This window comes from Pelodiscus sinensis, chromosome 32, assembly GCF_052426305.1.
Source record: "Pelodiscus sinensis isolate ZL-2025 chromosome 32, ASM5242630v1, whole genome shotgun sequence".
Lineage (NCBI taxonomy): Eukaryota > Metazoa > Chordata > Testudines > Trionychidae > Pelodiscus > Pelodiscus sinensis.
In genome coordinates, this window is record NC_143083.1 from 1,639,060 (window position 1) to 1,666,270 (window position 27,211).

Genomic DNA, 27,211 nt, shown 5'->3' on the forward strand with positions numbered 1-27,211 from the left:
GGCACGACCAGCAGCTCCAGCCAAGAGAGTTGGGTTCAGATAGGAGCTCCTAGCTCAGAGGTGCCCCAGGCCTCACGTACCTGTGTCTCCCTCCCTCCAGGAGCCTCCGGAGGCAAACAGCTGGGGGCCTGGCACAAAAGAAAGGGGGAAGCAGTGAAGCTGACGGGATGAGCGGGACCTGGTTGGCGCCAGCTGCAGCTGCTGCTTGCGGCCACAGTGAAGTGAGATATTCGTGCCAGAAGCCCCAGCCTCCCTGCAGGGATTGCACAGGCACAGGGGGCTATGTCCCCTACCCACCCCCCGCCAGGCCTAGGCGAGGACTGCGCCCCGCAATGTCTCAGGGAACTCCAGGCCAACATGGCAGAGGGTTATGTCAATAAGGGCCCACAACTCCCACCCCCCCTTGAAGTCGAGCCAGGATGCAGCTGGGGCCCTATACAGGGAGATAAGCAAGGTGCCCCCTGGAAGCAGGGCATCTGTGCAGTCGCTCAGAGAGACTCCAAGGCCTCCCAGCTGATTAGCAGAGCACCCCGAGCTGGGGGTTGTGTTTCTCCTGGGGGTGCACATTCGCACATGCCTCGGTGCACAGAACAAAATGATTCTGCACATGGATGAAAAGATCAGAGGGAACATTAGTGATCGTGCCCCTTAATATCTCCTGAGACCCTGCTGTGATCCCCAGCTTTCAAAGGCAGCCCTCAGCCCATCACTGTGATAAAAGCACGTTCCGCCACTGCCGCAGGCCATGTGACGAGCCCGAGCCCCGTGTGATGACCTCGTTTTCTCATAGGACTGGCCACATGGCTTCACAGCCTGCCCGGCAGCCGCAGAGCGAAGGGCAGAGCTGGGGACTGCCTGCAGGCTGATGAGCCAAGTGTCCAACAGGCTACAAAATGTGGCTTCTGAGCAGCCTACGACTGCCGCCCACACACAGGGCTGCTCCTTTAGCTCGAGGACCGAGGACTGAGCTTTAGTTCCTAAGGCCCCAGCTCGGAGGCAGCCAGTGGGGATGGCTACATACAACAGACCCTGCATCCTCACCAATCTCCACCTCCGTGTCCTGGCTCCACACCTCCTGGAAGAGGTTAAACACCTTGCAGGCGTAGCGGCCTCTCTCCGCTGTGGTCACCAGCTTCACCTGCAGGGAGGGGCGAGGAAGAGGAGAGCTGCAGCCGGGAGCCCCAGCATTCTAGTGCCCCAGGAATCTGCCTGTGGGGGCTGGGGTACTGCATGCAGCTGTGCAATGACCCAGGCTTGCCATTGCCCCTCACTGCGATCCCCCCACTCCCACCTTGAGCTGCCTTCCTGAGAGTCTGCAGCCCATTACGGCCCCCTGCCCGGCCAGTGCCCCTTGCCCAGACCCCAAGAGGGTACCTGGAGGTGGGAGTTGCACGCCCCCTCAATCAGACTCCCGTTTCGAAACCACTGGTACTGGGGCGGGGGGTTCCCGATGGCCACGCAGCGCAGATTAAGGGAGTCCCCTTCGTCCAAGGTGCAGGGCTGGGGCTGGCAGAGGATCTGCAGTCCCACCATTGACGGGCAATAGCCGCTCGCTGGAGGGGGTGGAGAAGAGAGCGCTAGCCTGGGGCAGGACGACACAGTCCTTATGCAAGGGCAGCCAAACCGCATGATGGGCAATTTGGAGGCATAGCCTGGAGACTACACATCCCAGCAGGCACTGCTCCATGTCCGTCTGAGCAACCTGGCACTGTGCCACAGCAGGGTCCAGCTCCCACTCTGTTCATAGCACCACCTGGGGCATTGACCAGACAGCCAGGACCCAGTCAGCCAATCATCACAGCAGCAGCCCTGAGTCCTCGCCTAGCACTGGGCACCCACACAGCTCCTGGTGCTTTAGAAGGAGGGGCACAGATGGGGACACTGAGGCACAGTGGGAAAGCCACCCAGCAGCCAGGGCTCCTAAGTCCCAGCCCAAGGCACTGCCCTCTAGACCCGTGGTGTCCAGCCAGTTCTGAACTAGCCACACTCCACCAGCCAAAGAGCCACATGTGGCTAGTGGCTAGTGTGTTGGACACCACGGCTCAAGACCCCTCCGGGAAGGCTCTACTGACCCCTGCTGCTTGGCAGCGCCCGTGGAAGTCCGTGGGTGTTCATCATGGGCAAGGCAGGGCAGAGCTGGTACCATGGGGCAGGCAGGCCCAGCCCCGGCACAAGCAAGAAACCCAGATTGGTGGTCCGCAGCCTTCTCAGTTCATCCAGGCCCAGAGGGCAGGTGCGCAAGTCAATGTGGGGCCAAGCTGCCCCTAGACGGTTCAGCTCTCGGACGGGCCCAGCTGCGGCTGCAAACGCCCTGCGACTTGCCCTCTTACCTGAGGCAGGGCTGCTGCTTCGCTTGACCTGGAGCCGGGCCCACCTGGAGAACAGGAAGCTGGCCCTGTGATTAACGCGGCAGATGTACCAGTCTGGGGTCTGCAGAGTTGCCGGGTCAATCACCAGCTCAGGGCAGGTGGCACCAGGCATCTGACAGGAATGAAAATAAACACGCCGGGTGTAAGGGCAAAAGCCACGCTGTCTTGGCCTCCACGTGTCCCACCCAGAAGGGGCTGCTCGGGGCTGTGTGCCGCCCGCACTGACAGAGCTCCGAGCATTGCCCGGCCTCGCCAGGCATCAATACGTCCTATGGCTTCCGCTGGAGCTGGGGGTGCTCGGCCCTTGGCCTCACAAGCTGAACCCCCCCGAATGTGACTCACCCAAGGCCACTTAGAGTGTCAGTGGAACAGCCAGGCCTGAGATTCATGCTCCTCCCACTAGACTACGCTGCTGCTGCAGATTTATTGATGCCTTGTTTTAAACCAGGAGATGTTTCTGTTCCCTCTGCGCACCCCAGCCTCACCTCCTGCTTCCCGCAGAACCACTGGTAGCTGAGTCCGGGGGGCCCTGTGGCCCAGCAGGTGAAAGATACCCGGGTCCCTTCTGTAACTACCCGAGACTCAGGCTGCACCACGATCTGGATGGGCTCTTGAACTGCAAGAGAGGAAAGAACAACCCCCTGGCTCTCTGGGGAATCAGCCCCTCCAGGAGCACACCCCCGGCCCAGCCTGCCGGCAAACGTCAGCCCCGCCATCTTGTCAGGGATGTGCCCAATTCACCTCCCACCAAACACAGGCACAGCCAGTGGGGGGCCAAGGAGGGTGGAGTCGCTTGCCAACAGGACAACCCCCCCCCCCCAGCTACACTGAAGTGCTAACAGGGCTCAGCCACAGCATGTCCAGTGTAGACGGAGCCTCGGGCAAAAACCAGACGTATTTGTACTTTTAGATAGTTCCCATCACACTCCCCTTGCAGCATTTCCCCTTCCTTACGAAGTCCTGTTCCCCCCCCCCCCCCAGTCATCCCAAACCACCATCTGGACAGAGCCTGGTTCCCACTTCCACCCTGGAATCCAAACATTCTGCTTCCCTGCTCCCACCATCCCACAGCCGGGCTGAGCACCCCGGTGTCCTGATGCCAGGCCCAGCCCCCAGCCACTAGCCCCAGTTCCCGTCCTAGAGCCCCAGCATCCTGACACCAGCCCCAATTCCCATCCTAGAGCCCTGGTGTCCTGATGCCAGATCCCGCCCCCAGTCCTCAGCCCCAGTTCCCATCCTAGAGCCCCAGCGTCCTGACACTAGGCCCAGCCACCAGCCCCAGTTCCCATCCTAGAGCCCCAGCGTCCTGACACCAGGCCCAGCCACCAGCCCCAGTTCCCGTCCTAGAGCCCCAGCGTCCTGACACCAGGCCCAGCCACCAGCCCCAGTTCCCACCCTAGAGCCCCAGCGTCCTGACACCAGGCCCAGCCACCAGCCCCAGTTCCCGTCCTAGAGCCCCAGCGTCCTGACACCAGGCCCAGCCACCAGCCCCAGTTCCCGTCCTAGAGCCCCAGCGTCCTGACACTAGGCCCAGCCACCAGTCCCAGTTCCCACCCTAGAGCCCCAGCGTCCTGACACCAGGCCCAGCCACCAGTCCCAGTTCCCACCCTAGAGCCCCAGCGTCCTGACACCAGGCCCAGCCACCAGCCCCAATTCCCGTCCTAGAGCCCCAGCGTCCTGACACCAGGCCCAGCCACCAGCCCCAGTTCCCGTCCTAGAGCCCCAGCGTCCTGACACCAGGCCCAGCCACCAGCCCCAGTTCCCATCCTAGAGCCCCAGCGTCCTGACACCAGGCCCAGCGACCAGCCCCAGTTCCCGTCCTAGAGCCCCAGCGTCCTGACACCAGGCCCAGCCACCAGCCCCAGTTCCCGTCCTAGAGCCCCAGCGTCCTGACACCAGGCCCAGCCACCAGCCCCAGTTCCCGTCCTAGAGCCCCAGCGTCCTGACACCAGGCCCAGCCACCAGCCCCAGTTCCCACCCTAGAGCCCCAGCGTCCTGACACCAGGCCCCACCAGTCCCAGTTCCCACCCTAGAGCCCCAGCGTCCTGACACCAGGCCCAGCCACCAGCCCCAGTTCCCGTCCTAGAGCCCCAGCGTCCTGACACCAGGCCCAGCCACCAGTCCCAGTTCCCACCCTAGAGCCCCAGCGTCCTGACACCAGGCCCAGCCACCAGCCCCAATTCCCGTCCTAGAGCCCCAGCGTCCTGACACCAGGCCCAGCCACCAGTCCCAGTTCCCACCCTAGAGCCCCAGCGTCCTGACACCAGGCCCAGCCACCAGCCCCAGTTCCCACCCTAGAGCCCCAGCGTCCTGACACCAGGCCCAGCCACCAGCCCCAGTTCCCGTCCTAGAGCCCCAGCGTCCTGACACCAGGCCCAGCCACCAGCCCCAGTTCCCGTCCTAGAGCCCCAGCGTCCTGACACCAGGCCCAGCCACCAGCCCCAGTTCCCACCCTAGAGCCCCAGCATCCTGACACCAGGCCCAGCCACCAGCCCCAGTTCCCGTCCTAGAGCCCCAGCGTCCTGACACCAGGCCCAGCCACCAGCCCCAGTTCCCGTCCTAGAGCCCCAGCGTCCTGACACCAGGCCCAGCCACCAGCCCCAGTTCCCGTCCTAGAGCCCCAGCATCCTGACACCAGGCCCAGCCACCAGCCCCAGTTCCCGTCCTAGAGCCCCAGCGTCCTGACACCAGGCCCAGCCACCAGCCCCAGTTCCCACCCTAGAGCCCCAGCGTCCTGACACCAGGCCCAGCCACCAGCCCCAGTTCCCACCCTAGAGCCCCAGCGTCCTGACACCAGGCCCAGCCACCAGCCCCAGTTCCCACCCTAGAGCCCCAGCGTCCTGACACCAGGCCCAGCCACCAGTCCCAGTTCCCACCCTAGAGCCCCAGCGTCCTGACACCAGGCCCAGCCACCAGCCCCAGTTCCCGTCCTAGAGCCCCAGCGTCCTGACACCAGGCCCAGCCACCAGCCCCAGTTCCCGTCCTAGAGCCCCAGCGTCCTGACACCAGGCCCAGCCACCAGCCCCAGTTCCCACCCTAGAGCCCCAGCGTCCTGACACCAGGCCCAGCCACCAGCCCCAGTTCCCGTCCTAGAGCCCCAGCGTCCTGACACCAGGCCCAGCCACCAGCCCCAGTTCCCACCCTAGAGCTCCAGCGTCCTGACACCAGGCCCAGCCACCAGCCCCAGTTCCCACCCTAGAGCCCCAGCGTCCTGACACCAGGCCCAGCCACCAGCCCCAGTTCCCACCCTAGAGCCCCAGCGTCCTGACACCAGGCCCAGCCACCAGCCCCAGTTCCCGTCCTAGAGCCCCAGCGTCCTGACACCAGGCCCAGCCACCAGTCCCAGTTCCCACCCTAGAGCCCCAGCGTCCTGACACCAGGCCCAGCCACCAGCCCCAGTTCCCGTCCTAGAGCCCCAGCGTCCTGACACCAGGCCCAGCCACCAGCCCCAGTTCCCGTCCTAGAGCCCCAGCGTCCTGACACCAGGCCCAGCCACCAGCCCCAGTTCCCGTCCTAGAGCCCCAGCGTCCTGACACCAGGCCCAGCCACCAGCCCCAGTTCCCGCCCTAGAGCCCCAGCGTCCTGACACCAGGCCCAGCCACCAGCCCCAGTTCCTGTCCTAGAGCCCCAGCGTCCTGACACCAGGCCCAGCCACCAGCCCCAGTTCCTGTCCTAGAGCCCCAGCGTCCTGACACCAGGCCCAGCCACCAGCCCCAGTTCCTGTCCTAGAGCCCCAGCGTCCTGACACCAGGCCCAGCCACCAGTCCCAGTTCCCACCCTAGAGCCCCAGCGTCCTGACACCAGGCCCAGCCACCAGCCCCAGTTCCCGTCCTAGAGCCCCAGCGTCCTGACACCAGGCCCAGCCACCAGCCCCAGTTCCCGTCCTAGAGCCCCAGCGTCCTGACACCAGGCCCAGCCACCAGCCCCAGTTCCCACCCTAGAGCTCCAGCGTCCTGACACCAGGCCCAGCCACCAGCCCCAGTTCCCGTCCTAGAGCCCCAGCGTCCTGACGTGCTGCACCCACCAGCCCCAGTTCCCGTCCTAGAGCCCCAGCGTCCTGACACCAGGCCCAGCCACCAGCCCCAGTTCCCGTCCTAGAGCCCCAGCGTCCTGACGTGCTGCACCCACCAGCCCGTACCGATGCTGGAGAGGAACTGGAAGGCCTCGGTGTGTCCCAGCTTAGCCAGGCAGCAGAGCAGGTACTTGAGGCTGCAGTCCCGCTCGGCCAGCAGCTGCAGGAGGCTCTGGCTGGGGCTCCCGCAGGGCTCCAGAACCTTCAGGGAACACATCTCCAGCTCCTCCTCGCTGGGGGCCGCCGCAAACACAAGAGCAAGGTTAACCCTTTCCAGCCTGGCGTTGGGCAGGCAGAGCCAGCTGGGGAGCGGGAGGCCGCGTGGTTCAGCCAGGAGGGCGGGGGTGGGACGGGGCGCTGCCCTGGGGGACGGGCTGTGCAGCAGGGAGAACGATCCTAACCCACCTTGGGCAGACGTGCTACTGCCAGGGTGAGGTTCCCCGGGAGCCCCACTGCCCTGACTCACATCCCCTGGCCCCAGCAGATCCTGTGGCCCCGGCCGTTCTGTACAGCCAGGGGCCGGGGCACGGCTGGGGCCTTTCGTGGGGTGAGGGGCAGAGACGGGACTGGAAGGAGCATCTCTGAGCGCCGGCGTTTGGATCTGGCTGGGGTGGGCGAGTGCTGAGACCCTGCCACAGCACCTGCCGCTCAGCCGAGCCGTGGGCTGGCCAGCAGGGCATTGAAGCCAGACCTGCAGAGTGGGGCTTGCTGGGCTGACAGTGTCTGTCACTTGTTTGGCAGGCCCTCGGTGAGCCTCGAGCCCCCGCGTTCCCCGCGGAACCCGGCTGCAGCCACAGGACAGAGTGGGAACCGCAGACAGAAAGTGGGCTCAGGCTTTTCTACGGGTCTAAGATGGGGCCAAGCTCTGCCCTACAAGAGCCTGCCTGGGAGCAGCAAAGCGACTGCCCAGTGCCGGGCTCACGTGGCCAACACACCCGAAGAAGAAGGATGAATCCTGAATGTGAGAATGCAGCTCATAGAGACTACAGCTCCCATCAGGCATTGCGGCGTCAGGCGCCCCCGAGTATCCAGTGGTGTCTGCGGGGGTGCCCCATAGCTCAGGGGAAAGGAGGCAAGCACCACAGAGATCCTCACCTCAAAGCGCTTCCAGGATGTGCAATCAACCCACATGCAGATCTGCAACACCCACAAGAGTCTATACTGGGACAGCACACCCCCTACAGACAACCCACAGGCTGCACCGGGACAACAGACATCTTACCGACACCCCACAGACTGCACTGGGACAACATACACCCTATCGACACCCCACAGACTGCACTGGGACAACATACACCCTACCAACACCCCACAGACTGCACTGGGACAACATACACCCTACCGACACCCCACAGACTGCACCGGGACAACAGACATCTTACCGACACCCCACAGACTGCACTGGGACAACATACACCCTACCGACACCCCACAGACTGCACTGGGACAACATACACCCTACCAACACCCCACAGACTGCACTGGGACAACATACACCCTACCGACACCCCAAACACTGCACTGGGACAACATACACCCTATCGACACCCCACAGACTGCACTGGGACAACATACACCCTACCAACACCCCACAGACTGCACTGGGACAACATACACCCTACCGACACCCCAAACACTGCACTGGGACAACATACACCCTATAGACACCCCACAGACTGCACTGGGACAACATACACCCTACCGACACCCCAAACACTGCACTGGGACAACATACACCCTACCAACACCCAACAGACTGCACTGGGACAACATACACCCTACCAACACCCCACAGACTGCACTGGGACAACATACACCCTACCGACACCCCACAGACTGCACTGGGACAACATACACCCTACCGACAACCAACAGACTGCACTGGGACAACATACACCCTACCGACACCCAACAGACTGCACTGGGACAACATACACCCTACCGACACCCCACAGACTGCACTGGGACAACATACACCCTACCGACACCCCACAGACTGCACTGGGACAACATACACCCTACCGACACCCCAAACACTGCACTGGGACAACATACACCCTACCGACACCCAACAGACTGCACTGGGACAACATACACCCTACCGACACCCAACAGACTGCACTGGGACAACATACACCCTACCGACACCCCACAGACTGCACTGGGACAACATACACCCTACCGACACCCCAAACACTGCACTGGGACAACATACACCCTACCGACACCCCACAGACTGCACTGGGACAACATACACCCTACCGACACCCCAAACACTGCACTGGGACAACATACACCCTACCAACACCCAACAGACTGCACTGGGACATCACACCCCCTATCGACACCCCACAGACTGCACTGGGACAACATACACCCTACCGACACCCTAAACACTGCACTGGGACAACATACACCCTACCGACACCCCACAGACTGCACTGGGACATCACACCCCCTACCGACACCCCACAGACTGCACTGGAACAACAGACACCCGACAGATACCCCACAGACTGCACTGGGACAACAGACACCCGACAGATACCCCACAGACTACAATTGGATAACACACATCGTTCTGACACCCCACAGACTGCACTGGGACAGCACACACCCTGCAGACACCCCAGAGCTTGTACTGGGACAGCACAGAGCCTGTGGGGTGTAGGGTGTCTCAGTGCTGTGGGATGGACTTGTTGGTCTCTTCGGGTCCCTTCTGGTCTGATATTTCTAGAGTTCTACATCTCTCTCAGCCTCCACTGGGACAAGACACGCCCCATAGCTTCCACTGGGATGCCACGGCCTACACACACACAAAGCTTACACTGGGACTGCACATACACACACAGCCCCTGTCCTTGGACATCTGTACACATGCACACACTCAGGGCCTACACAGAGACAGCTCTCACACACATGGACACACACCACAGCCTATCCCCCTTCTCAGGAATAACACACACTTTATCCACACACTGCACACCACAGCGTACACTGCAATGATGACACCTCTGCCCCCTCGCAAATGCACAATCATACCAGAAACAGCATCTCCATCACCCCCGCGGATGTGCAAACACACACACACACACACACACACACTCACACACTCACACTCACACACACTCACACACACTCACACACACACTCACACACACACTCACACTCACACACACACACACACACACTCTCACACACACACACACTCTCACACACACACACACTCACACTCACACACCCTTCCCAGCCATATCTGCACGTAACTGGGGCAGGTGAACTGGCAAGGCTGTGGCGCTGCTGGGCTGCCTGTGGCCGCGCCGCCCACATCGGTGCCCCAGCCCTGTTGTGCCCCCTGCTTCCTCCACCTGCATTTGAAGCGTTTCTCGGCGCCGGCGATTTCAGCCAGTTTCCTCCAGCCCCGACTGCAGTTGTCCAGGAGCTCACTGAGCCTGGCCAAGGCAGCTTCTCCCAGGGTGCCGATGGGCAGGCTCCCCTCAGCCATTGGCCGCTCTGGCCTCTTCCTTCTGCCTCAAGGCCCAGGAGATGCCTGTTCCCGGCCGATCCCGAACCAGCAACCGCCTAGGCAGAAAGCAGAGCCACTGACCGGGCAGCACAGCCAGCGCCTGTCTGAGCTGAGAGCCAGGACGCTCCCCAGGCTGCCACCAGCCTGCTCCCCACAGGGCCACCACGAGAGCGCTGCCTGCAGCTGCCCGTCCCATAGCCCGGGGCCAGCAGCAGGGCAGAGTCAGGAGCCTGTCACCGGGGTCCTACCAACAGGCTGGCAGTGGGAGTTAGGCAGCTGAACCCTCAACGCCATGTGCTGGGGCTCAACCCCCCCATTGTTCATCCCCCACTGCCGATCCTTTGCACCCAGATCCTTCATCCCCCCCACTGCCGATCCCCCGGCCCCACCCCAGATCCTTCATCCCCCCCACTGCCGATCCCCCGGCCCCACCCCAGATCCTTCATCCCCCCCACTGCCGATCCCCCAGCCCCACCCCAGATCCTTCATCCCCCCCTGATCCCTCCCCACCCCAGATCCTTCTTCCCCCCCGATCCCTCCCCACCCCTGATCCTTCATCTCCCCCGCTGCCGATCCCCCAGCCCCACCCCAGATCCTTCATCCCCCCCGATCCCTCCCCACCCCAGATCCTTCTTCCCCCTCGATCCTCCAATCCGTCGGCCCCATCCCGGATCCTTCCCTCCCCGATCCTTGTCCCCAGATCCTTTATCACTCCTGCCCCCGACCCCTCATCCCCCCCAGATCCTTTGTCCCCCCCGATCCCTCGTTCCAACCCCCGATACCTCATCACCACCCTCAATCCTTCATCTCCCCCACTTCCGATCCCTCGTCTCCACCCCAGATCTTTCATCTTCCCCACTCCTAATCCCTTGTCCGTGCCTGGATCCTTCATCCTCCCCCGACCCTTGATCCTTCATCTCCCCTGCCCCGATTCCTTGTCATCACCCCGGATCCTTCCTCCCCTTGACCTCTGATCTCTTGTTCCCCCTCCCGGATACTTCACCTCCCCCCAATCCCTTGTTCCCCCCCCCCCTGCAAAATCCATCTTCCCCAGCCCAATCCCTCATCCCCATCCTGGATCCTTTGTCCCCCCAATTTATATAGAGGCAGTAAGATATTCTCTGTTTTATTCGCTATCCCAAAATTCTGTTTGCTTTTTTCACTGCTGCTTCACAGGGAGTGCACTTTTTCAGAGAACTATCCACAGTGACTCCCAGATCTCTCTCGAGTGGTAACAGCTAGTGTATTCCCCTTCATTCTATATGGAGAGTGGGGTTGTGTTTTCCAATGTGCATTATTTTGCATTTAAGAACATTTTCATCTGCCATTTTGTTGCCCAGTGAGAGATGGCAGATTTGCAGAAATGTTGGTGGTGCCCAGAATTCCCAGAGCCCACACCCCACCTCACCCAACTCCCCTCCCCACCTTCCTAAGGCTTTGGGTGGGGGAGGAGTGCAGGCTTTGGGGGGAGTTTCTGTGCTAGGTGCAGGCTCTGAGCTGGGATAGGGTATTAGGGTGCAGGAGTGTATGCAGGCTCTGGGAGAGAGTTTGGGTGCAGAAGGGGGTCTAGGTGCAGACTGGGCTGGGGCAGGGGGTTGGGGTACAGGAGGGGGTGCAGGCTCTGGGAGAGAGTTTGGGTGCAGAAGGGGGTCTAGGTGCAGACTGGGCTGGGGCAGGGGATTGGGGTACAGGAGGGGGTGCAGGCTCTGGGAGAGAGTTTGGGTGCAGAAGGGGGTCTAGGTGCAGACTGGGCTAGGGCAGGGGATTGGGGTACAGGAGGGGGTGCAGGCTCTGGGAGCTGAGTACAGGAGGGAGGGGTCAGTCTGGGGCCGGGGGGATGCAGGAGTTTGGGGGCAGAAGAGCCTGGGGGTGAAGGTGTAGGCTCTGGAAGGCAGTGGGGTGTGCAAGGGGGTGAGGGTGGGGGCGCTGCTCTTTAGTAGGACACCTTCTTCTGGAAAGCAGCTCCAGGAGGGCTGGGGGTCTACACAGGCTCCCCCAAGCTTCCTCTGGCCCCGCCTGCTGCCCCTGCGTGATTTAAAATGCCCTGGAGACCCCTGCTGCTAGCACCGGCAGCGCAGCAGGGCTAAAGCAGCTCCTGGCTGCTCACTCTGGGCAGCACGTCCTTGTGGCCCCGCAGGGGCTGTCTCCAGGCGCTGCTCCCAGGCCTCAGGTCTGCAGATTTTGTCTCTACATTATTTATGAATATGTTAAATAGGACTGGTCCTAGTACGGAGCCATGGGGGACACCACTAGTTACTTCTCTCCATTCTGAAAACTGACCATTATTCCTACCTCTTGCGCCGCTCCTCAGTAGAAGTGGGTTGTGCCCACGAAAGCTCATGATACCATCTATAGTCTTTGCTAGTCTGTTCGATGCTACAGGAGCACCCGTTTTTTAAATTTCATTATTCCTACCCTTTGTTTCCTTTCTTTTAACCAGTTATCAATTCACGAAAGGACCTTCCCTCTTATCCCATGACAACTTACTTTACTTAGGAGCCTTTGGTGAAGGACCTTGTCAAAGACTTTCTGGAAATCTAAGGACCCTATATCCACTGGGTCTCCCTTGTCTGTGTGTTTGTTGACCCCTTCAAAGAATTGTAGTAGATTGCTGAGGCAGGATTTCCCTTTACAGAAACCATGTTGACTCTTCTCCAACAAATTATGTTCATCTATGTCTGACAATTCTGTTCATTACTATAGTTTCTACCAGTTTGTCCAGCACTGAAGTTAGACTTCCCAACCTGTAATTGCCAGGATCATCTCTAGACTAATGGTATCATATTAGCTATCTTCCAGTCGTTTGGTACAGAAACTGATTTGGGGTATGTCTACACTTGCAGCCTATTTCGGAATAGGGCTGCAAATGTAGGCATTCGGAATTGCAAATCAAGCCCGGGATTTAAATATCCCGGGCTTGATTTGCATCTTCCTGTCCGGGCGCCATTTTTGAAATTTACAAGCCCGGAATAACTGCCCAAGTCTACACACGGCAGTGAAATGGGCGTTCAAAATAAAGCCCTATTTCAAACTACCTGTTATTCCTCCTGCAATGAGTGTAGACGTGGGCAGTTATTCCGGGCTTGTAAATTTTAAAAATGGCGCCCGACCGGGAAGATGCAAATCAAGCCCGGGATATTTAAATCCCGGGCTTGATTTGCAATTCCGAATGCCTACATTTGCAGCCCTATTCCGAAATAGGCTGCAACTGTAGACATACCCTTAAAGAACAGGTTACAAACCAGTTAGTGGTTTTACAGTTTCACATTTGAGTTCTTGGGTGAATTCTATCTGGTCCCAGTGACTTACTACTGTTTAGTTTATCAATTTGATTCAAAATCACCTCAATCTGTGACAGTTCCTCATATTTGTCACCTTAAAAAGAATGGCTCACATTGGGGAGTTTCCCTCATATTGTCAGCTATGAAGATCAATGCCAAGAATTCATTTACTTTCTCTCCAATGGCCTTATCATCTCTGAGTGCTCATTTGGCATCTCGATCATCCTGCAATCCCTCTGGTTGGTTAGCAGGCTTCCTGCTTCCTGATGTACTTAAAACAATTTACTATTACTTTTTGAAGTTTTTGCTAGCTGTTTTTCAAATTCTTTTTGACCTTCCTAATTGTATGTTTACACTTCATTCATTGGAGTTTATGTTCCTTTCTATTCTCCACATTAGGATTTAACTTCCACTTTTAAAACAATGCCTTTGTATCTCTCACCGCTTCTTTTATTTGATTCAGCCATGGTGCCCTTTTTAGTTCTCTTCATTTTGGGTCTACTTCTATTACGGTGGCTTTGCAGGCCTGTACGCATGAATGTCTGGAGTGTGTGTGTCTTTTTTGTAAATGTGGACCACAATTATTTTAAATATAAAAGAGTTCAAAATAGCCATGCACTGAGTGCGCACAAGAGAAGTTAACGAAAAATGTGACTGGAAACAGTGAGTGGTGAAATGATTTTGTTATAAGATGCTAAAAATGTGAACAGGAATAAAGGTTTTATAGCAATTACCTTCCGGGATCATGGTGGGCAGCGCGGCTGCCATGGCCCCCCGCTCCCACAGCTACCTTTGCCTGCTGCTGCTCTACCTGCTCGGCGAGACCAGCCTGGGTGAGTGGGGTGGGGACCGGGTGGCTCCTTGCAGGTGGGGGGAGCCGCCACCAGCCCCATGCCCCACAACCCAGCACTCTCCCATCCCCCTAACACAGCGGTTCTCAAACTTTTGGCCCATGGCCCACCTGGCTCACTGCAAACCTTTCCGTGGACCACCAGCTGCTAATGGAAACTCCCCGTTAATTCCAGAATTACGCCCCAGTTATTTTGCTAGTGCTGCACCTAGGGAGACTGGTTTAGTTTAACCAGTAAGAAAGGAAAACAGGCATTTAAATGATTAAACAGACTCAGCCCCTTAACTTTCTCATGTTAGTTTAGGTGGGGCCAGCCTGCGTCCACACTGCTCACAGCTGCTAACTGGAGCTCCCGGGGGTCAGCCCTTGAGTGAAGGGGTTTGTGTCTGCGGGGGAGGCCAGTGACGGGCGACGCTGCAGGGAACTCAAGTTAGCATCGCTGGGAAGACAAGTCCATGCTGTCCTTGATCTCTGATCAGGCAGCTTCCGCCTGGGGCCAGCCGGACACCTGGGGCACTGACTTAGGTGGCTCAGGGTCTATACCTGGGGCTGTCGTGGCTCTTTGGACTGATTTCCCCAAAGGAAAAGCTCCTGTTCCAAGAGTGCTAAGGAGGGGGAGAGCCCCCGGTAAGGAGAGCCAGGAGAGGTTATTTTGATTCCCCAGAGCCCAGACCTGGGTGGAGACTTGAGCTGGAGTTTGATTTGCTTTAGGCAAGGACCCTAGACAGTGTGATCCTGCCCCTGTGACCTGGCAGATGATTTTCAGGGGGATTTAGGGCAAGGGGGTTAGTGTCCTACTATCCTCCCAGGCCCGGGGGGAGAAAGGGCCTGGCACAGACACACAGCCAGTGGCCTCAATGCTGACAGCAAGACTAGAATTCGACTGACAGAACAACATACGCCCGTGCTCACACACAACACACTATTCTAATAATCAGTGTACAAAGCATTCCTGGTGAGGTATCTGACCAATATCATCCTAATAAAATATGTGTGGCCCCCTGTAAGGCTACGTCTACAATGCACACTTATTTTGGAATCAGCTATTCCAGAAGAAATACTCTGAAATAGCTTATTTCAAACTAGCACGTCTACACTACAGGGAAGCCTTGAAATGAGTCCAAGGCAGGCGCTCCTAATATGGACGCCCTACCTCAATTTAGAACCCCAGGAAGCACTAGGGAGTAATTACTTTGAACGGCCCTGGGGAGCAGCTGTTTCAAAATAGCAGCCGTGGAGCGTCCACACTAGAGCTATTTTGGAATAGACATTATTCTTCATGGAATGCCGTTTACTGAAGTCGGAATAAGCCGTCCATTATTGCAAGTGTATTTTGAAATAACGGAATTGCTGTGTAGAGTCTCACATTGTTATTCTGAAATAATGCTGCTGTGTAGTCACACCCTAAGTGAAATGACACAATTCCAGGTGTGGTGCTATTAACACGTTTCGAAGGGAGGGTCGCAAATAGATCTGTCCTAAACAAAGGCATGTGCACTCTGCTTCATTTGTATTTAAGCAGTAAACAGAATCATCAAGCAGGAAAGGAAGCAAAGGAAACTCAAATAGTAGAAGAAAAAGCAGCAGGGAACATCCTTCCATGCAGACTCTTTGTGTCCTGATGTCCCCTGAAAATGGTTTTCAAGAGTGAAACAAACTATAAAAAAAGAACCCCTCAGCCCCCCCCCCCCCACACACACACACTCTTCCCTTGCCCATCACATTTACAGCACCCAAAGCAAAAAAGGAAGCCTTCGTTGGATTCTGAGAGAAGGGATTCTGACCTACAGGGTTTGGCTGCAAGACTGCTGAAAATATATGGTAAGAAACTTTGCTTGAATCTGATAGAGTTTGTTAAGTACAGTATTAGAAAAGGTCCTGCCTTTACTTTCCTTGTAACCATTTCTGATTTTTATTCCTCGTGACTTGCACTCACTTAAAATCCCTCTTTTGGTAATTAAACTTGTTTTACTCTTTTAACTAACTCAGTGGCTGTGTCTAGACTGGCAAGTTTTTCTGCAAAATCATTTGATTTTGTGGAAAAACTTGCCAGCTGTCTACACTGGCTATTTGAATTTCCGCAAGAACACTGACGATCTCATGTAAGATTGTCAGTGTTCTTGCGGAAATACCGTGCTGCTCCTGTTCGGGCAAAAGCCCTCTTGCGCAAATTATTTGCGCAAGAGAGCCAGCGTAAACAGCACAAGACTGTTTTCCATAAAAAAGCCCCGATCGCGAAATGGCGATCGGGGCTTTTTTGCAGAAAACTGCGTCTAGATTGGCCACAGACGCTTTTCCGCAAAAAGTGCTTTTGCGGAAAAGCGTCCTGCCAATCTAGACGCGATTTTTCCGAAAATGCTTTTAACGGAAAACTTCTCCATTAAAAGCATTTTCGGAAAACCATGCCAGTGTAGACGTAGCCAGTGTGTTTAAATGTAAGTGTCTGGCAAACTTCATTTGGGTGGCAAGTTGTGTGCATATTATTTCTGTTAAAGAAAGGACAGACACACTGCAACTTGCATTGTCCAGGAGAGGGCCTACACTGCTGAGGGACATGCTGAAGCTGGGGGTCTTAGAGTCACTCTGTAGCTCTAATAATCCAGGCTGGGGAGAGCCAGCATGTAACCCAAGTGCGGCTGGCAGGCTGTAGCTGCATAGACGCGCAGGGTGTGGCTTGCAGGCTGGAAGCGGTTTGTGAGCAGCCCAGGTGGAATCCATCTCAGCAAGGCATTGTGAGGCAGCCAAGGTGACTGAGCTGCTCATTAGTCTGGGTCATGCTCTGGTATGTCAAATAGGCACCGAGCCCCATGCTCTGACTGTTAGGCTGCACTGCCTTGGCATCAGCCGCTGAGTCTCTCATTAAGGCTGAAGATGTGAAGACTGAACGGGGGGGTTCCGACTCCTGCTGGGGGCGCAGTGTGCCTGGCTTACCCTCTGGCCCTAGAGTGCCTCTTGCTTTCCTACATTCCAGCAGTATCATAGCAACCCGGGGGGAGCTGCCCTGCATTGATGCTGGTGGGGGCAGCTGAGCCCGAGACCCTTGGCAGCAGGAGCGTGGGGCCCACAATTCAGACACTTCACCAGAGCTTAGGAGCAACTTGTCCCAGTCACCCAGGAATTCTCCAGCAGGGCTGGGAATAGAACCCAGGAGTCCTGCCGCATCCCCCTTCCCCCCCCCCCCGGTTGCCTTAACCACAAGCGCATCCTTCTCCTGCGCCCAGCCTACTGGCATTGCAACGGAGGCTGTCCCCCTCCCTGTTGGATTTACCAGCCTAGGGCCCAGTCGCAACAGGCCTGGGTGTTGGATGCCCGGCAGGGTGGCATTAAGACTTTGCAGGCTTGGGGTGGGGTGGGGGCCATGGGGAGATTGCTGGGGCCAAGCAGCATATGGGAAGAGGGCAAGCAGGGAGGGGACTGAGAGGCCGGGGAGAGCAGCATGGGGTCAGCCAGCGAACTCACCACTGGCAGAAGGGACTCACCTTAAGGCAGACGGGGCGGTGGGGAAGCCCTCCTGCTCTTGTCAACACTGCTCAGAGCCAGGGCAGGCAGTTCTGAGCATGCCCGTCAGGGAGCCTGCCCGCGTCCCAGCCGTGCAGCAACGCACTCCAAAGCCCACGCACAGGAAGCAAGTGCTAAAAACAAAAGTCCCCCCCCCCACGGCACTTCTGCTTTAGTGAGCAGCTTCCTGAGCTGTAGCTGCAGCAGCGGTGGGACCCAGTTCACACCCAGCGTAACCCCCTCTGCTCCCAAGGAGCTGCCCCCACGGCGGGGCGACCGGCGTGGCCACTGCTCAGCATGGTGCATGCAGCGAGCCCTGGGACCAAGATGCTGGCCAGCAAGTGGAACCGGCCACTTCAGGAACCTCTAACCTGCCACCTGGAGCCCCCAGCAGCTCCATCGCACGTGTGCACACTCGTAGGTCGGCGGGCAGTGCAGTCGCTCTGGGAATCCATGGCAGGGCAATGCCTCGGGGGGGGGGGGGGGTTGGTGAATTCCACAAAATTCCCCGCCATGCACCGGGAGCCCAGCTCAGCCCCGTTCCAACCTTAGCTCCTCCCGAGGCTCTTCCAGCACAACTCACCAGCACAGGCTGGAGATGCTGAGGCCCGGAGGGGACTTAGGTACCAAAATGCCCGTGAGGATTTGGCCCCACGAGCTTTTGGTGACTCCCAGCCTGAATGGGAACCTGGGCTTCAGCAAAGGACAGTTCCCCCTTCACCACCACCAGCTCTTGGCCCTTGACTCCCTGAGAATCCTGCATGATCCATGATCCCTGGGCCTCCCTCCCTGCCCTGCAGCTTGCCCCAGACGCCAGGGCACTACCCCACCGGTTTCTAGTGTAAACACACAAAGAGCTGATGGGGAGATGTTGAGATATGACTTCCTGTGCGCAGCTGGGGGGGCCTGGGCTGGGAGTGCTGGGCTCAGAGCATTGACAGAGCAGTGGGGGAGGCCCAGGTTGGCACCACCAAGTGGGCTCTGCTCCAGGAGGGAGATGTAGGGTCCGGCACTGGGGAGAAGCAGGAACGGGTCTTGCCTAGCATCATGCAGCGGAGCCTCCCATGGAACATGGGCACCCTGGCTGCCGACCCCCAGACACCGCTCCCTTTTGGAACAGGGTGGAGGCGGGCTGGGTGAATCCACTTCTCTCCCCTCCCCGGGTCAGGTGAGCGGAGCAGCCTCACCAGACCGCACAGCCTGAGGGCTGGGGGGCCAAAGAGGAAGTGAGAGCTCGTGGAGGCGGAAGGTGCTTTGTAAAGCCCAGGGGGAGGGGCACACGCGTCACCAGGCTGGAGAGCCAGGGGGCTCATCCTCCTTCCTCCCCATTTCTAACCCACGGGGCATCTTTGTGTCAAGCAAGCCCCAGCCAGGGGCAGCCTGCAGATTGGGAGCATCCTCGATACACTGCCTGGGGCGGAGGGGCTCAGATCACACAACGTCCAATTCTTTTACATTTCAATCAAGGGCATTTTCCTGTTTGAAAAGAAACCCTCTTAGATGTGAAGTCCCGGACAATCTGGGTGAAAGGCCGGAACTTCCCCCAACCTAAAATCATTGAGGTCAAATCACAGACAGTTCGGCGCAGCAGACGTCACGCTTGACACGTCACAGAAAATCAGACGCCTGATGTTTGCAGCCAACGTATCGGCAGCGGACGGATTTAATACACAGATTGGACTGTTCGGTTTGTGCGTTTTCAATCAAATCCCAATTTCCACCCAAATGCAGCTTGCAACAAGGAGAACAAAATGAATCATCTACCAATAAGAAATGAACCACTCGTTGTTTTCTAATGATAGAAAACGGAAAAAAAATTAAGAATCTGAGTAAACGTATGTTTAGATACACAATTGCGTAAATAAATATGGATAGTCCTAGCGTACCCTCCTGATAAGCAAAACCTAGTACCAAACGTAATGTTACAGGCTATATTTAATGGCAAACCAACCTGTTTTAATGGTTATCAACCAATGAGAATCATAGGAAAATAACTGAAAAGTGCAAATGCAAAACTAGATTCAATTTGATTATTTAAATCAAGGATTCCTGCTTGCTGATTTAAATCACAATTCAAATTTATGTCTGAAATCAATCCTCCAGGTCAGGGTGTACCCACAGGGCCTGGTCACAGAGCTATGCCCCATGACCCACGCTAGGACCTGCCAACGATGCTGACAAATGTCATCCATTGCTTCCAGTTCCTTGCAGGCTCTTTCACACAAGCTCCAAACCATCACACAAGGCACAGAACACGGTACCAAAGGCCTAAGGATTTGCTAGGGACTAGTAGGGAAGGATAACTTAAGACAGAAAAGATCATCATAATGCCCCACTACAAATCCCTGATGCACCTGCCCCTTGAATACTGAGTCTAGTTCTGGCTGCCCCGTCTCAGAAAGACTCGGGTGGAACCGGGGAAGGCCCAGCGATGATCAAGGCATGGAACTGCTTCCAGGCGAGGAGACAGACTGAGATTGGGGCCGTTCATCTTAAAAAAAAAAGAGCCGACTAAGGGACGCGACATCTGTAAAATCATGAAAATAAATAACCCAATTAAATTAATCAACCACAGGCTTAATAGGAGGAAGAGCCAGTGCTTGCCCGTACTGCTGGACTCCCCTTGGAACTCACTGCTGGGGGGCTGCGATGGCCAAAAGCGTAAGTGGGTTCAAACAGAGCTGCGTATGCTCCTGAAGGACAGGTCCATCCCTGGCTGTCAGCCCAGTGAGGCAGGGACACGACTCCACGCTTGGGGCACCCTAGACCTCTGACTTGTAGAAGTGCAAGCCGGGCTGGGGGAGGGGGTCACTCCATAGTTACTGTTCTGAACGCTCCCCCTGAAGCTCTGGTAGAGGCCACTGTTGGCAGGGTCATTCTTATGGGGGACCAGGCCCTGGGGCAACCCCCCCCCGTCCGCCCCTTCCCACCCCTGCTCTGCCTCCTCCCCACTCCACCCTTCCCCACAAACCCCACCCCTGCCTAACCCTTTCCTGAAGCCCCTCCCGCAAGCGATGCAACCCAGGGGATTACCTGGGGCCCTTGTGGGGGGCAACAGCAAGGGGCCGGCCCTCCCATACTCATCATGACAGCAGGAAGTGGACTGAACTAGCAGCCTGCTCCACTCTGCCTCCATTTCCCAGCCGAGTTGCTCCGCTTCCTGAGACCCCCATGGGTTGAGGCTCCAGGCCCCCCGGTCGCCCTGGGCCCTGTGGGCTAACCTCAGGACGGGGGACCGTCCCCTTCACAGGACGGGTGAGGCGGCCGCTGCGAGGCTCAGGGGATGGCTCTGACTTGCAGACAGGCTACAGGGGAAGATGGTCCATGGCAGACTTCATAACGGAGGAGGGCGAACCAGGGTGGCTCGCTCATCTCAAGCCCTGCTTCTGGGTACAGGCGCTGCAGGGAAAGCCTCTGGCCAAGGGGAGGTGGAGGGCGCTCTGCTGAAAGGAGCGGTGGCGGCACTCTTTGGGCTCATAGGCAGCCACGAAGGGGACAAACCTGGGGGTTCAGCCCCTACCGAACTCTCCTCACCTAAGCTGGGCGTGCGTCTGCTACTCCACGTGCTGCCCCACAGCCAGCAGCGTGCCATGCCTAGGGGCTCTGCTAAGCCCCATCCATTTTTTCTACATTTCTAAACGAAGGCCCGAAGGGAAGGCTGTGATCTATTCCGCCCACCTAAGATCCCGGGAAGCTGCATGGCGGAGCGATCACGCAGCTATTTAGCATCATGCAGGAGCCCAAGGAGGCTGCGCGGACCAGGGACCCGTGGCAGCCGTGGAAGGGCTGCCCCACACCTAGCACCCAACTAGCCTGCCCTCCAACCAGCTGGGCTCCAACCAGGACCCTGCCATAGGAAGTTGTGGTCCTGACCTGGCTCCTGAGAGTGGCCTCGGCTCCTCTGGCCACAGCAACCCAGCTGCAAGGCCCGGGGTCCCCATCCAGCTGTGACATCCTGGGGCCAGCCCTGATCCTGCAGCGAGGTGGGAAGTGAGGAAGGGACCCTTGGCCCATCTGCCCAGGTCCCAGCCCCCATCCAGCTGTGGCAGCTTAGCTGCAGTGCCCCAGCAGATCCTGCTGCAGGGTGGTGGGAGAGCCTCAGCTTGCATCCAGTTGCGGCAGCTCGGGTTCAGCCTCAGCCTCCATCGGGCCGCGCCTCCCTGGGCCCAGCCCCAATTCGGGTCCAGGCCTGATCTGGCCATAGCAGCCTCGATCCGGACCTGGCTCCTCATCTCGATCCTGATGCAGCAGAGGCCACCCTGGACCCTCATCCAGCCAGGGACCGATCTTGGCCTCCAGCCAGCCTAGCCCTGGCCCCTATCTGGCTGTGGTGGCCCAACCCCGGTCCTGATCCTGCAGCAGGCCCAGTAGCTAGGCTGCGGTGCCCCACCCCATCTGGCCTCATCCCGGTCTCTCATCCAACAGGACCTCATTCCAGCTCGGCTCAGCCCGCACCCAGCCCCTGGGTGTTTCCCCACACAGGGGTGCTGTTGCAAGGAGAGAGCTGGGGGGGTCCTCGCTCATCACAATAGCCCTGGATTCCCTTCCTTCACCCCAAAACCTTTCCTGAACCTGGCCCCAGCCCCTAGCCTGTATCCCCAGCTAGAGCCCTCACACCCCAACCTTGTTCCAGCCCTGAGCTCCTCTTCTCTGGCCCCACTCCAAAGCCTGCACCCCCAGCCACAGCCCTCGCACCCCAACCTTCTGTCCCAGACCTGAGCCTCCTCCTACACTATCTCTTTGGCCCCACCCCCACCACTTTAATTGTATGTGCACAGATATGCAGGTGTGTCGTACATCCCCTCCGTCTCGCACATCACTTCCACATTGGTGCACAATTCACTCCTCTCATGGGTGGGAAAAGTTAGAGGGAATACTGCTGCCCATCCCCCAGGATGCCCCTGGAGCAGAGGAGCATAATAGAAGAACTAGAGGACACCAAATGAAATTAATGGGTAGCAGGTTTAAAACTAATAAAAGAAAGTTCTTCTTCACACAGCGTGTTGTCAACCTGTGGAACTCCTTGCCAGAGGAGGCTGTGAAGGCTAGGACCATAATAGAGTTTAAAGCAAAGCTGGATAAATTCATGGAGGTTAGGTCCATAAAAGGCTATTAGCCAGGGGATAAAATGGTGTCCTTGGCCTCTGTCAGAGGCTGGAGAGGGATGGCAGGAGACAAATCGCTTGATCATTGTCTTCGGTCAACTCTCTCTGGGGTACCTGGTGCTGGCCACTGTCGGCAGACAGGATACTGGGCTAGATGGACCTTTGGTCTGACCCAGTACGGCCGTTCTTATGTTCTTATGAGTTGGCAGGGACAGAGAATCTACCCTGACTCTGGGTAAATTATTCCTCTGGTTAACCAACCTCACTGTTAAAAGGTTACACCTGATTTTGCTTAGCTTCAGCTTCCAGCCATTGGATTGTATCATACTTTTCTCTGCTAAATGGAAGAGCTTATGGCAAGTATCTGTTGCCATGCAGGTATGTAACCTAATGGGGCATTCACTCTGAAGTCTAATGCCAACCAATTGACCAAAGCAAGAGAAGAAACCACTATATTATGAAGAGCCACTAGTATCAAATGGCTGGAGCTCGGTTTGTGGGCAGAGCTTGGGAGGGTACCACTACTTATATCCCCCACAGCTACCCCAATTCAGCCCTCGAAGGGAGCAAACAGCCCAGCAACGCCCCAGAGAGGGAGATGCATAAAGATTTGATCCCTGGGTTTGCAAGTGCTCTGTTCCCATGCCACAGAAAACGCTCCACACTGGTAACAACACAGACACACCAATACTGTCCAGTTACGGCCAGTGATTTATTGTGATCAGTATTTAAAGGAGAAATAAGAGACCCTGGCCGGGCAGAGATGCCAGCTGATCCCAGCTCAAGGGATCTGCCCAGCTGTGACTGTTTCCCCAGCTCGCAGGAAAGGTCCAAATCCCCCCATGAACCTCTGTGCAGCATCCTCCCCTGGTTCAGAGGCCCAGAAGGGACAGGGGTGGCACCACGCAAGCCCCACCTAAAACCTCTTGTTCTTGCTCAGTTTGTTGCGGTGCCAGGTGTTGAGCTTCCGCAGGTGCCTCCAGTACTCGAGTGTCTCAGGGTCGAGGTCCTCCAGTTTCTTGGGCGGGCCAATGTGCATCTGGAAAAGCCTGGGGACCAAAGCATAGGAGAGTGGACTCCCTTAATCCTGACCCAGGTGATGGGATGGCCCTGAGGTTCTGGCTGCCTCCTTGCCTCACGCAATCACTTGCCACTCAGCATGCCCTATCATTTAAAGCGCCCCGGGGCTAGCTGTGGTCACCAGAGCCTGGCCACACTTATTGCACAAAGCTTTTTCAGTAAAAAATGCAGATTCAGCTACACTGAACTCGCAGATTTCACCACATTGCTGGGGCTGGCAAGAACTATTCCATTTCATTTCTACCTTTTTGAAACAAAATTATTTTGGTTCAAAGCGGGGTGACATTTTAAGCTTTGCCTTGCATTAAATAACAAAAATTAAGAAACAGCCACGATCAAACCAAAATGTTTTGTTCCATCTGAAATATTTTTTTCTCTTTTTGAGAGTTACCAGCAAACTGGAAACTCCCCTTACTTGCCCAGCTGTGCTGGTCACCCCTGGCTAATGGAGGAGGAAGGAGCCCTGCCCAGGGCCTGATACCACAAACACATGGGACTAAGCAGTGTCAGGGTACGTCTACACTGCCTCCCTAGTTCGGAGTAGGGATGCAAATGGAGACGACCGAAGTAGTTAATGAAGCGGGGATTGAAATATCCCGCGCTTCATTAATATGATCTCGCCAGCGTGCTAGTTCAAATCACAGCTGATTCGAACCAGGAAGTGCACGCCAGGACACGTTAGTTCGGACTAAAGCCCTTAGTCCGAACTAAAGTTACTCCTCAAAAAGCTACTTCGGTCGTCTCCATTTGCATCCCTCGTCCGAACTAGGGATGCAGTGTGGACGTACCCTCAGGGTGCAGCCCTTGGAGGGGAGCCCTAGACACAGATACTGACTCAAGTGTAGGTATGCCAGCATGGGGGATACGTTTGTAGAGGGGGTGACAGCTCTCCTTGTTTATTATTTCTAAATGTTCTGGACAAACTGAAGAAATGGTCTGAGGTAAATAGGATGAAGTTTAATAAGGACAAATGCAAAGTGCTCCACTTAGAAAGGAACACTCCTTTTCACACATACAGAGTGGGAAGTGACGGTCTAGGAGGGAGTACTGCAGAAAGGGATCTAGGGGTCATAGTGGGCCACAAGGTAAATGGGAGTCAAAAGTGTGACACTTTCAAAAAAAGCAAACATGATTCTGGGCTGCATTAACAGGAGTGTTGTGAGCCAGACACCAGAAGTCATTCTTCTGCTCTACTCTGCACTGATTAGGCCTCAATGGGAGTTGTGTGTCCGGTTCTGGGCACCACATTTCAAGAAAGATGTGGAGAAATTGGAGACGGTCCAGAGAAAAGCAACAAGCACAATTAAACGTCTAGAGAACACGACCTATGAAGGAAGGCTGAAAGACTTGGACTTGTTTAAACAAAATACAGGGCTATGTAGCACTTTAAAGACTAACAAGATGGTTTATTAGGTGATGAGCTTTCGTGGGCCATCATCTAATAAACCATCTTGTTAGTCTTTAAAGTGCCACATAGTCCTGTATTTTGTTTCAGCTACACCAGACTAACACGGCTACATTTCTATCACTATTGGACTTGTTTAGTTTGTAAAGGAGAAGCCTGAGGGGGGACATGATAGCGGTTTTCAGGTATCTAAAAGGGTGTCATAAGGAGAAAGGGAAAAATTATTCTCCTTGGCCTCTGAGGAAAGGACAAGAAGCAATGGGCAGCAAGGGAGGTTTAGGCTGGACATTAGGAAAGACATTAGGAAACACTGGAATAAGTTGCCCAGGGCGGTTGTAGAATCGCCAACTCTGGAGATGTTCAAGAGCAGGTAAGGGATGATCTACTCTAGGTGGTACCAGGTCCTGACTTGAGGGCAGGAGACTGGACTCGATGCCCTCTCAAGGTCCCTTCCAGTTCTAGTGTTCTATGATTCTGTTTTGGTAGCACTTAGGAGTCACAGTTGTGACCCAGGAGCCTACTATGCTAGGTGTTGTACATTTTTTTTGGTGTATTATGGTAGTGCCTACGAGCCCCAGTACGGCTCCAGCACCCCCGGGTGCTAGGGCTGTACATTATTAGGTGTATTACAGTAGCACTTAAGAGCACCATTCACGGCCGAGAGCCCCACTGTTCTAGGACTGCACAACCATATAACAGAAAACCTAGTCCCTGTCCCAGGGAATGTACAACCAGAATTAATCACCACCTTGCTCTTTCAGCTCTTTTCAGACTTTCAGCTGTGGGACACAATGTTTTGTATCACCCAGACTTAACCCCATGGTAGAGACTGGAACAGTTAGGTCCAACGTCTTGCAGGGAGCCAGCAATGGGAACCAGCAGTCCTGGTTCCCAGTCCCCTGTTCTAACCACTAGTCTCCATGTGCCTCGAGTGGCTGCAAGAGGGCAGGTACAGGCACCACTCACCAGTCTGGATATTCAGAGTCATCCTTCAGTGCCACCTCCGGGCCCTGTTTGTAGAAATTTACACCCATGGCATGTGTGGTGAGCAGCACCGGGTCCTTGCACACCTCGGGGCCTTTCATCTCCTCCTTAACGAAGCCCTTCCCTTTGGCCTTCACCGCTGCAGAGACAAGCAGAAGTCACCATAGTACAGGGGGTGGGCGGTGGCACCAGACTATTGTGGGGAGCAGCAATGGTTTTACCACATTCCTCCCCCTGTGATTTCTGCTTCCCGGGGGAAGGACCAAACCCCCTCAGCACACAAGTGAGCAGCTCTGGAGCCCCCTCCACTGGCTGGGAAACCCCAAATGCTCCTCCACTGCCCCTCTAGACTCTCTGGCTTTAACGCCCCAGAACACCTGCCCATGGCAACGCGAGGAGCAGAATCCTGCGAAGTCCCGATGTGCCCGTCACCGTGACGCGGAGGCAGCTCTGAGTCCAGTGCAGGTCACATCCTTGCAAGCCAAAGCGCCTCTCTCGTGGGGGCACTGCGACCCACGTGGCTGTCGCGGACTCGCAACGTGGGGAAACTGAGGCACGGGGCAGGCGAGAGAAACTCGGCAGGGCACAAACGGGCCTCAGCCGGGGGGCGCTCACACGGTGCCCACAGCGCAGTGCACGAGCCCCGCAGCCTGCGGGATGCATCTGCCCCACGGCCCCGAGGGAGGGCAGCCTTGCTCAGGCGCGGGCGGAGGCTGCCCACGGGCCCCGGCCCACATCGACCGGCCCGACCCAGGCGGCTCGCACGAGGGAAACTGAGGCACGGGAGGGAAACGCGGCAGGAGCGACGCCGGAGTCGTGCCCCGGCCGAGGAGCAGCAGGGCCCGGCGCTGGGCTCACCCACTTTCCTGGCGTAGCCGTTGGCCGGCGCCCTGCAGGCGGGGGCAGCGCCCAGGCGGCGCCCGGCGCCGAGAGCCCGCTCCAGCGCCCTGGCTGCCATGGACCGCGCGAGCGCTCGCTGCAGCTCGGGCCCCGGGGCGGGGCCGCACAGCCTGCTGGGAGATGTAGTTCGCCCCCCCCCCC

The 27,211-nt window shown here is 56.9% G+C and overlaps 2 protein-coding genes across 5 annotated transcripts in view; both read right to left on the bottom strand.

Annotated features, from left to right (window-relative positions):
* The window catches only part of LOC102454489 (mucosa-associated lymphoid tissue lymphoma translocation protein 1 homolog), a 33,201-nt gene extending 15,213 nt beyond the window's left edge, over positions 1-17,988 (bottom strand). Inside the window, exons 1-8 of one of the 4 annotated variants that reach the window (XM_089774946.1) lie at positions 17,578-17,988; positions 9,810-10,023; positions 6,508-6,674; positions 2,855-2,985; positions 2,331-2,481; positions 1,375-1,553; positions 1,042-1,138; positions 81-128 (exon numbers count right to left, since the gene is read on the bottom strand). In XM_089774946.1, coding sequence (XP_089631072.1) covers positions 81-128; positions 1,042-1,138; positions 1,375-1,553; positions 2,331-2,481; positions 2,855-2,985; positions 6,508-6,674; positions 9,810-9,946 — 910 coding nt within the window. In that variant the 5' untranslated portion in view covers positions 9,947-10,023; positions 17,578-17,988. Of the gene's footprint in view, positions 1-80; positions 129-1,041; positions 1,139-1,374; positions 1,554-2,330; positions 2,482-2,854; positions 2,986-6,497; positions 9,574-9,809; positions 10,024-14,209; positions 15,790-17,577 lie in introns of those variants that run through there. The other 3 variants (XM_075903316.2, XM_089774945.1, XM_089774947.1) reach the window with 3 other exon arrangements.
* A 5,406-nt stretch (positions 17,989-23,394) lies between these two features.
* On the bottom strand, positions 23,395-27,188 carry MRPL54 (mitochondrial ribosomal protein L54). Its single transcript, XM_075903318.2, has 3 exons — positions 27,029-27,188; positions 26,153-26,309; positions 23,395-23,750 (listed from the first exon to the last, which is right to left on the bottom strand). The coding sequence occupies exons 1-3, from the start codon at positions 27,126-27,128 to the stop codon at positions 23,618-23,620; spliced, it is 390 nt and encodes a 129-aa protein (XP_075759433.2). The 5' UTR covers positions 27,129-27,188; the 3' UTR covers positions 23,395-23,617.
* Between the last annotated feature and the right edge of the window lie 23 nt (positions 27,189-27,211).